The sequence below is a fragment of the Sander vitreus genome, chromosome 21, assembly GCF_031162955.1.
Source record: "Sander vitreus isolate 19-12246 chromosome 21, sanVit1, whole genome shotgun sequence".
Lineage (NCBI taxonomy): Eukaryota > Metazoa > Chordata > Actinopteri > Perciformes > Percidae > Sander > Sander vitreus.
In genome coordinates, this window is record NC_135875.1 from 27389058 (window position 1) to 27400022 (window position 10965).

The following is a 10965-nucleotide window of genomic DNA, read 5'->3' on the forward strand; positions in this document are numbered from 1 at the left end:
CAAACATATTTGTCAATCATGGGAAACTATAGTTATAGATCATGTTAAAGTCTAACAAGTAAGCTTAATGTCAGATGCACATAGAAACATTGTTACAATGCAGAGGTAGAACCATAGACTGTGTAGAACATGAAAAGGCAAAAAATTGTAGGGTCTGCTCACCGTTTTTTTGCCTCACAATAGTGTTTATGTATTGTCACGGTGAAATCATAGATCTTTATTTCCACAAGGACCACACCATATACATATCTTATTAAAATAATATCAATAAGTAACAGGTGCCCAGTCTTACAAGTAATTGTCTACAACCCAAGGCAACTGTGTATTCATCGACAATGAAATTATCATCAGCCACAGGCCAATTGGAAAGCAGAGCAATACAACATATCATATCATACATTATATGTAGAGTCAGACAAACCCCACATTAATAAAAATTAAATTAAATGCCTCGTTCTGATTTGATCAGCACAAAGGTGGGGCTGTCAGCAGGACTGTACAAAGCTATCTGAAGTTAGCATGAATACGACCGGAAATGTAGGGTGTTTGTAACTAAATCAAAAACCTACAAATAATTATTGTGAGAAAACACCAACAAACTTACCTTAACACATTTTATTTATGTGTGGTATCTGATATTAGACATATAGTGGTTTAATAAGACTTTTATTTTGTTTCTTACATCGGAAGCTGTCATCCTTAACTTGACGCTGGTCAACAACAGCTGCATTGCAAGAAACCAGGCTGAAGTAGTTGGCGATGTGACATGCATGTCAACCTACCTGTATGACGTTTGGAAAGTTGTGTGTGTGTGTGTGTGCGCGGTGCTGTCCGCTGTTCGTCCAGCAGTGTGCTGCCGTCTCTGAATAGGTGAGTGAAAGACCTAACTAATGTTAACTACTCATGGCGAATGAAAGTGAAGTGTTGGTCGAGCGCTGCAAGAGTTACTTCATCGGTGAGCATTCCTACTATGCTAGTTAGTAGACTAGCTTACCTTCGCTAGCTAGCTAACATTACGCTGTCTGGTCCCACCAAAGTAACGTAACGTAAATTCACTACCGTCCCACTAAGCATGTTAATATCTGTTCAGCAAGAGATCGCCATTTGCAAGTTTGCTGCGTATAATGGTTGCCAACGAGCCAATTTTAATGTACAGTAATGTTAGCAAGCTAAGCTATGTCCTAAACTTTTGGGAGAGCAATCTTCCTGCTACAGACCGATGGGTTCTCTTGTGTAGCTGAGAATGTAACGTCAATCCCAAACCTTCACACAGGGCTGTGTAACAAATTAACTACTCGCGTTGCGATTCTCCTTTTAATATACATTTGGCATTTAGTTTTACTATCCTTACCAAGCAATGTATTAGTCTTACAGTAAGACTCTTACTGTATCGTAGAAACTACTTCTTTTAGGTCTGACACTAGCCAACACATTGCTAGTACTGAGGTGGACCATGGTGGTGTTAATTACTGCAGTTGAGTTCATGAACATATTTTGATAACCGTAGTACTAATAGCTTTATGTTACATGTATGGGCAAGTTTGTTTTTGTTATTGTATCAGTATGCAAATTGGAAGAGGAGGTTTCTAACAAATGAATTGTAGAAAGTGCACACTATTTGTGATGCAGGTGCAGTTTTTGAAGCATTTTCTGTATTTTATCTGTTGCACTTTATCTAAAGTAACATAAAGAGATTTGTTTTAACACATCCTTTTGAAACTGCTCACCAGTTTGGTTATTTATTTCTCTTTGCTGAATTCCTCTTTCTAGAAGAAATTCCTTTAAAACATTGTTATAACTCTGTCCTGCTCTCCATCTCCTTCCCCATCATCTTCTCTTTACTCTCCTTTACTCTGCTGTGCTAAATCTCCCTCTGGTCATCTTCCCTATTACTACTCTTGTTGCTGTTCCTTCCCCTCTCTCTCATCCTTTCCCTGGCTTCTTCTCCGGATATCCTCCTGTTCCATAGAAGCACCATGGCAATGTGGATCCAGGCCCAGCAGCTGCAGGGTGAGGCCTTGCACCAGATGCAGGCGCTGTACGGCCAGCACTTCCCAATCGAGGTGCGACACTACCTGGCCCAGTGGATTGAATGCCAGCTCTGGTATGCAGTAGACTTTTATCTTTATTTCTATTCCGATTTTTTTTATTTTTTTTATGGCAATAACAATCTCTTCAGATGGAAGCTACATTTGGCTGGATTTTTTTTCTTCTTCTTGGTAATATACATTTTAGGGCTGTCAATCAATGAATATTTTAATCGCAAATTAATCAAATTTTTTAATCTGATCTAAATGTACTTTAAAAGGGATATTTTTCAGGTTTTTAATGCTCAAGTAGTATTTGAGACTCAACATACTCCGGTGGTAACTCAGTTCATCAACAGTACATCCAAATAACTTTCGCCTTGTGGAGAGAACCATCTTATCCATTTCTGATCAAGGAGCTTTGTTTCTGCTAGCCATCCACTCCTGTTCATGGACGTATTACAGTAACCTGCTTCCGTTCTGTCTGCAGACAGCCCCGTCACCTCCCTTCCCCCAACCCTACTGTCAGTGCTGCTGTGCAGTAGGACACGGGGAGAGAGCAACGTTGTTTAGGGCCCAATTTTAGCGATCTGAGCGCACGGCGTGAAGTGCCTGGCTCAGGTGCATTTAGGGTATGTACGAATCCAATTTGCTAGTTTAACGACAGAAAAATGGGTCCGTGCGCCAGGCGCATGGTTCAAAAGGATTGTACTTAGTGTCTTCATTAATCTTAGGTGTGTTTTGGGCGAACATGCAATAAACCAATCAGAGATCATCTCCCATTCCCTTTAAAAGCCAGGTGCGTTTGGACCTTGGACCATTGCTGTTATGATGGAGGATTGGCTGAGCAGGAAGGAGAGATATTCAGGAGAAGAAACTGATCTGCTCCTGCGTGAAGTGAAAGCGTGCGAGCAGATCATATCATTAGGGCTGCAGCTCTCGATTATTTTAGTAATCGATTATTCCATCGATTAATCGAGTAATCAGATAAGAAATACTTTTGTTTTATTGAAGAGCAATAACATACAATAGTCTGGTTTAATGTTCGGAAAAAGCAACATTTGTATTGCCTACATTGCTTACAATATCATCTCTCAAAAAACTAAACACATTAGGTGCATTGAAGTGCCATATTACATTGTTTTTAAAGAAAACATTTTCTGAAATGACATCAACCTCAAACTAAGGCATACATTAAACATACATAAACATGACCTTAAGTTGTGCAACTTAACTTTCAGAACTACAAGTTTCAACCTGAGACTGATCTGTATAGGCCTATATGTAAATATTAGTTATACTCAACCTATTTTCAGTTATATATTTGATGACAATGCTACACAGCTCTGTTACACTTCTGCTAGTAGATCGTTGATCAGCTGTTTCTCCGTGAAGAGAGAGAGTGAGAGAATCAGCTGTTTTTCCAGCTCTTTAGATCAGATTGTGGTCACCACTACGTATTTTCTTGTCTTTGATTTTGGTAGTTGCTGTGTTTGGTGTAGTTTCATCGTCCATACGACTCTGTGATTTACTTTTGTGGGGTCCTCTTCGTGGAATGGATGATTAAGTTAGACTGGATGTTTTCTGTTGAGATGCTGAAGCATTGACGTCGTGCTATTATTGTGATAAACTAGTTCCATTTTGCAGTAGACACACTTTACAGAGTTTTCGTTTTAATTATGTTTGAAGAGGTTCCAAACTTTGGACACTTTCTGTGGTTTTCTCCAGTCTCTTCTCTTAGCCCCTTACGCTCTTTCTTCATTTTGTAATCATCTTCATGGCATGTGTTGACAGCAGCGTCAGCCCGGTGTGCAACAGTAATAATCCTCCGTGCGGAAACATTACAACGTTGGTATAGTTGATTAAACGAAGCAAATCATTTTGCATCGAGGATTTTTAGTAATCAAATTATTCGAGTTACTCGAGGAATCGTTTCAGCCCTACATATCATAATACTATTTCACATTGTAATATTTTTATTCTTAATCCTTTGCATGTGTGTGTGTGTGCTGCTGCGCGTCCCTGTGTGTGTAACAAGCATAGTGTGCGAGCACTGTGCACGAGCCTAGGAGCATTTTACTAATTTTCTGTTAAAATAACAATGAAATGCTGCGTTGTTGGTCAATGGCGCGATCACTTCCCGCTGCCTCAATATAGCAAAACTGACAACTGCGTCCATTTTAAACTAGCAAAGACAATTGCATTGGGCTTTGTGCTGCGCCGGGTGCAAGATAGGACCCAAGTGTTTTAATAACCGAGGATCAATGATGATGATGATGAATTACAATATAAATATATTTGAATCGCACTTAAACAAAAAAAGTTTTTCTGGAAATGGCAGCTGCAGACTGTTGTATGTCCTGGTGTTAGAATCCTCTACAGTGAAATACAGTCACACTTGAGTATTTTAACCGTGTTTAATCCAGCTGCTAGCTAATGGTAGGCTAACGTTACCTAGTGTAGTGTTAACTAGCATCACGTGCAGCGATGCTTCTGTTGACTCTACGTCTCTACGTATGTTTTGGAGCATCAGAGAGAAACGCAGGCATTTATAAGTGGCACCGAAATGAGGCACCAATTTCCTTGTTGGTAGATACCGGCTGTTTAGGCACCGGTGCCATATTAGCACCGGGTTTCAGTACCCAACCATACTAAGTGCAGGTGAAAACACTCTCAGGACGCATTGATGATGCATTGAGATCCAATCCGATCGGAGCCCTTGCAGCGCTGTTGCCTTGAAAAGGCATTTAGGCTTTTATGTGCTTCTGTCTTTTTACGAGCTGAATTATCTTGCTAAACCTGGTGATACGCTTATGTTTCATTCTTTTGTGTTTGTAATGTAATTAGTTCTTTCACCTGACTATTTTCACCATGTGTTTTTGTAAAGGACTTTGTAACCTTGTTAACAAAAGCGCAATATAAGTAAAGTTTATTGTTATCCATTATTCATTTGTTTTATTTCATGTTTAATAGTCAAAGTTGATGAGATTTGTGATTGAGATTTATGTAAATGATTTACCCCTGTGACAGCCAAAGTGGCCATCAACAGCTAGTCTTAGTGAAGCAGCACTAAGCTTCCCATTGGCTTTGGATTGGTTAAAGATGTGATCATGCCTTTCCCAGGGATTCAGTGGAGTTGGACAACCAAGCAGAGGAAGCCAAAGCTAAGCGTCTGCTGGACAACCTGGTGGCCGAGCTGCAGAAGAAAGCCCAGCTACAGGGAGGAGAGGACGGCTTTCTGCTGAAGATCAAGCTGGGCCACTACGCCAACCAGCTCAAGGTACCAGTCAGCTACTGTAAGACGAGGGAAAACGAGTCTGGCCTGAAACCTTCTTTTACCAGCCAATCGGACATAATGAAACAATTTGGTGCACTTCACATGAAGCAGGTCTCGTTTCTTAGCTGTAGTAATACTCTGCCACCTCAAACAAACCTTTCCTGGGCTTTTAGCCTGTGGCATTCCTCTGTTACCTTCACTCATGTATTTTGGCAATTGACAAACATTCTAAAATGAGTCTGTGTATTATTATTATTATTATTATTATTATTATTATTATTAAAAACCAACATGTAGGGCTACTCAAACATGACAAAAAATGACAGCTCTAAATTCAATGTAATACAATAAGAAATCTGAAGCACTGGTTCAATTACAATTCATTACATTTTTTTTTTAAACAGAGTATATTCATATTTGGACATACACTCTCTGGTATAGTTTAATAACTTTAAGTAAACTTTAAATTTAGCTAATTTTAGATATGTGGTTGTGTGTGTGGTTTGCAGAGCACTTATGACCGCTGTCCTTTGGAGCTGGTGCGCTGCATTAAACACATCCTGCACTCGGAGCAGAGGCTGGTTCAAGAAGCTACAAATGTAAGTGTTAAAGGGTTGATGTCTGTCGTCATTTACAGGAATCCTATGAAACCAGTGAACGTTGCCCCAGGTGTGGCTGGGTTAAGATTTACATGTCTGGAAGAGGATGGAAAAATGCTGTTGGTTATTATCCACAGACAATAAATTACAAGTATTAGTAAAGTTGGGTAGATTTCCAGTTTTACGGGTCAAGTCTGCAAGCTTAAACCGGTTAATATCAAACCTGTTTGAACAGCGACCCAACCCTACGAATGATATTGACAGAACCAAACTGAAGGTACGAAAACAAAAAAATGGTAACAAGCAAGCAACATTAATAACTTAAAAAAAAAAAAATATGTTTTGTGTGTAGGCCAGCACTAGTAGTGGGGTGCAGGCCATGGACAGCCTGTCACAGCGACACCAGCAGATCAACCAGGCCTTTGAGGAGCTCCGTCTGGCCACCCAGGAGACTGAGAATGAACTGAGAAAGCTGCAGCATAGCCAGGAGTACTTCATCATCCAGTACCAGGAGAACCTGCGCATCCAGGGTGAGGATGAAGGACGCATTGACAGACACAAAGACATGAGACATGCTGAGACTTAGAAAGTCACATACAGATCTAAATGATATTGACAAAGGCACACAGTTACACTCCCTATATTAATGTTTTGGATTTTATTTAGTGCACCTGATGACTTAAATAAGTGGTGCCAAAGGGGGACCTCTGGCTCACCTGGTAGAGCGTGCGGCCCATGTAGGCTGAGTCCTTGGCAGCGTCCCGGATTAGAATCTGACTTGATGACTGATTTAACCCTTACTATCGGCTGTTTGACTCATATGTTTGTAGAAAACAACCTGCAGTTGGGCAGGTCAAATGTTTCCTTCTTTACCCAGAAGTGAACAGTGTTTTTGTGGTAGCTAGTGTTTGTAATGTCCTGCCTGTCTTCCTGCTTCCTGGTTTTTCTAGCCCAGTTGAGCAGCTTGTCTTCCCTGCCTCCAGCTGAGCGCGCCCAGCGGGAGACCACCCTACAGACCAAGAGGGCCACTGTGGAGGCGTGGCTCACCAGAGAGGCCAGCACACTCCAGAAATACAGGCTTGTATGAGGAACACACACACACACACACACACACACACACACACACAAGGCGCATACAGCTCCAGCGTGAGACAAGGGGGCACAGTGTTGTTATGGGTGGACACTCCTTTTTACATGAATTTGACTTTTTCTTTGGTCACTGGCTGGTAAATGTTTGTACCAATAGTCATGTGTTGCAGCCAGAGATTTATTTGCTTGGACTAATTTGAGTTGGAACTGTTTCTGAAACTAACACATGACTACAAGGCAAAAAAGCGGCAAAAAAAAAAGATTAGGAGTCGCTGCAAAACAAATACTGTGACATATTAAAGTGGTACCAGGAGAATTATTCATCGCCAGAGAAACACCATGGCAATAGGAAAGGATTTGCCTATTTGTACTGCCTATTGTACTCGCTGTAATAAAAGGTGTTGTTTGATATGTAACCAGTGATCTACCTCTAGCTTTTCTCCACACATACTCTCACTCAAACAGGCAAATTTAGACCGGTCAGCTGGACCAAAGCTTAATAAAGTCAATTATTAATAAGTCAATAGTAATCATTGAAGACAGGGATGATTATGCAGTGTCAACACCGTGGTAATAAAGATACCTGAATACTGACTAAATAAAAACAAAGCAGGTGTTAAATTGTTGCTCAGTTGAGTTAAGGATTGCATTATGAATGGATGTTTTTTAGAACTTATAAAATGGTTATTTTACATTTGGAACAACTACTGACATTTACAGAACATGTAATAATATAGTCTGGAGCCAGGAAGATGGTGATGGCCTTACAGACTTGTCAATGATGACTGAAACCACTTGTCGGGATAGTCCAAATATCTTCCCTATTTTCCCTCTTTACTGAGATAATACAACATGGATGCTACCTTTATTAGTATATTCACAGGCACCCTCATTTGTGTTGTCTCCTTCCACACACGGACGTACATAGTCTTTCGCTGAGGTTGATCAGGGCCGATCTGGACATTTGAAAGTTCTCGCCATTCCTCAGGAACCAAAACTTCATTGATAAAATAATCCCAGCAGTCACTGGGTTTCCCTGACCTCACCCAAAACCGGCTCTCCACATAGGGCTGATAAGGCCGCCGGACACAATAATATTCGAAAATCATTTGAATAATAGCTTGCCTCTGCGCATGTAGGCAGTAGTAGCATTATTAAATGCAGAATTTAACTGCACAACAGCTGCTAGCATTGACAACAAGGTCAGAAGCACCTGTAATTCATTATCCATGTTGAAATAGCCAGTCCAGGTTGTAGCTTGTTTTTTCCGAGCGGGATCACGTGACGGGCGTGACGAATCCGGAAAAGACACGTCGTGACTGACCAGACCCAATCAGGAGCCGAATGTTGGCGTCGGAGTTTCCAAAGGTCTCGGTTTATGCTTCTCCAAACTACAACGCAACCCCAGAGATTTAAAAAAGAAAGAAAAGGGGTCAGCAAATGTCTCCCTTTTAGTGGACCAGAAACACCAGAAGTGTGTGCGGGAGGTGTAAGCGTAGCAAAAGATATTACACAACCAAGTATTGTGGCTAGTGTTGTTTTTGGTGACCTGTTTTAATTTTAATTTTAGTCTAGTCTTTGTGTCAAGCTGTCATTTTAGTTTGTATTAGTTTTAGTCACATTCATACTCTTTTTAGTCTAGTCAAGTTTCAGTCGACTAAAAGTCTGAGCATTTTAGTCTTCTTTTAGTCAGAATTATCCATGACTATTTTAGCCTAGTTTTAGTCGATGAAAACTGATGACATTTTAGTAAAGTTTTAGTCAACGAAAATTGTATTTTAGTCTCTTTTTAGTAATGCAATTCTATTTAATCCAGTCAATATAGTATAAGTACCTAGTAGTATAGACAAAACCAAAATGTTGGCCAACAAGGGATGCTTAGTAACTAAGAACCCACACACTCTCTCACACAAACAAATACACACACACACACACACACACACACACACACACGTTTTTCTCAGTCGTTTTCAGCTCCAGTGGCTAACGTTAAAAACATTAACCACAGCCTCATGAGTTGGCATTAGCTTTCTAAAATAGAAAGTTACGTTAATGTCTTGACTTACCTAACTTTTCTTATGGAATGGCTTGAGATGTCTCTTAAGGTTCGTGGTGTTTTTTCCTGTGATTTTTGTAGCTGCATTTCTCCCCATTTTTTTCCCCAACACATTCTGTTTTCTTTTCCACTTCTATGTAATGAAAGTTTTTCCAAATGCCGTTTATTCTTTTTCTCCCAAAGACGAACTCTGGCTGGCCGGCCACGGTCCAAGCTTTCTCTGTGTCAGACTTCATTTAGTTTGTTGTCGCTATGCCTGTCTCACTCTCTAACTCACTGCTGCATCTTCTAAATTAAATAATGCTGCGACAGGGCTTGAGGAAGTAACGTTGCCTGCGTCTGCACAGTGCGACCTGATGCAGTCCCTGAAGTCAGACACATGGAGCAGAAATACTGCAAAATAATAATAAAAACGCGACTAAACGAGACAAAGTAACGTTATAACATTTTGTCTCGTCTCGTTTTGGTCAACGAAAATGAAGAGACATTTTAGCATAGTTTTTATTTTGTAAACCACATTTAGTCTCGTTTTTATTCGTCAACAATATTGCATTATACATTTAATTATAGTCATCGTCGCATGACCAGCATTTACGTTGCATCTTGTTTTCGTCACGTGATAAAGGTTCGTCGAAGGCGATATTTAGTCATAATTTTCGTTGATGAAAACAACACTAATTGTGGCTGTGGCCTAAATCTCTTTTTTTTTTTTTTTTTTTAAAGAACTAATCTTCTCAAAGGTGTTTAAAAGTCTACCAGCATTGAATTTTCGTAACCTATTCACCGGTCACTGGTATTTTATTGAGCTGGTGACATTTGGCTATTTGACTAATCCTATCTCACATATTAGCCTTCATCTTGCTAGATGAGTGCACTCTTGGAGTGTCTTTAACCAATATTCCAATTCCAGCAGAACAACACGCTTTCATTTGCGCTTCATTACTTTCCAGACATGTGCAACATGTGTCAAAAAAGCCTGCACAATTTTGCAGCAGGCATAGTAAGTAGATATCCCCTTTTTGAGCTTTAATAAATCAGTTTCCACAGCTCAACAGTAAACCCAGTAGCATAGTAATTGAGTTACTACAGTGGATGTAAACATGATGTCCAATATCTTGCTAAGCTCATTTCTCCCTGTGTTTCTTTTTTGTATGTTAATATACTGTCACATATGCAAATGTTTCTCAGCATAAGGCTGGTGGTGTGTTTGCAGGACCTGTCAGAGCAACACCAGAAGACCCTGGCCCTACTGAGGAAGCAGCAGACTCTGATCCTGGATGAGGAACTCATCCAATGGAAGAGAAGGCAGCAGCTGGCTGGCAACGGGGGTCCTCATGAGGGGGGGCTGGATGTCCTCCAGTCTTGGTATATACTGGACTAATCCAATTATTTTAATTGGCATATTATATTATAGGGTGGAGATTTTATTAAATGGTTTTCACCTACTAAGCAAATATATAATGTTTTGTCATGTAGAGGAAAGTTTGAATTGTTTTCTTTCACTTAAGGACTTTGATAAAACATTATAATTCACATCTATAAAAAGCATAAATATATAAACAGGATGTGTATGCACTCACATAGAGGAACTTCTCTTCCCTTTTATTTCCACACTGTGGTGGTATCTCCACCTCCTGTCCCTGTCCGCCAGGTGTGAGAAGCTGGCTGACCTGATCTGGCAGAACCGGCAGCAGATCCGACGCTGTGAACATCTAACCCAGCAGCTTCCTCTGCCGGGTCCAATGGAAGAGCTGCTGAGCAAACTCAACGCTGACATCACTGATATCATCTCCGCCCTAGTTACCAGGTGAGAAATGTGTGGATATTGTCAACAGTGCCTGTGGGCTGGCAGATAAGTTTACTGGTTCCCACACCCACAAAAGAAAGGGTTCTGAAAAGGAGACTCTATCCAATTGA

At 40.4% G+C, this 10965-nt stretch overlaps 1 protein-coding gene across 3 annotated transcripts in view; it reads left to right on the forward strand.

Annotated features, from left to right (window-relative positions):
- Positions 1 to 705: 705 nt before the first annotated feature.
- Positions 706 to 10965, forward strand: part of LOC144536118 (signal transducer and activator of transcription 5B-like) — a 61012-nt gene continuing 50752 nt past the window's right edge. Inside the window, exons 1-8 of one of the 3 annotated variants that reach the window (XM_078279064.1) lie at positions 706 to 870; positions 1970 to 2104; positions 5151 to 5307; positions 5814 to 5903; positions 6256 to 6433; positions 6854 to 6984; positions 10262 to 10413; positions 10700 to 10855. In XM_078279064.1, coding sequence (XP_078135190.1) covers positions 1977 to 2104; positions 5151 to 5307; positions 5814 to 5903; positions 6256 to 6433; positions 6854 to 6984; positions 10262 to 10413; positions 10700 to 10855 — 992 coding nt within the window. In that variant the 5' untranslated portion in view covers positions 706 to 870; positions 1970 to 1976. The remainder of the gene's footprint in view (positions 871 to 1969; positions 2105 to 5150; positions 5308 to 5813; positions 5904 to 6255; positions 6434 to 6853; positions 6985 to 10261; positions 10414 to 10699; positions 10856 to 10965) is intronic. The other 2 variants (XM_078279065.1, XM_078279066.1) reach the window with 2 other exon arrangements.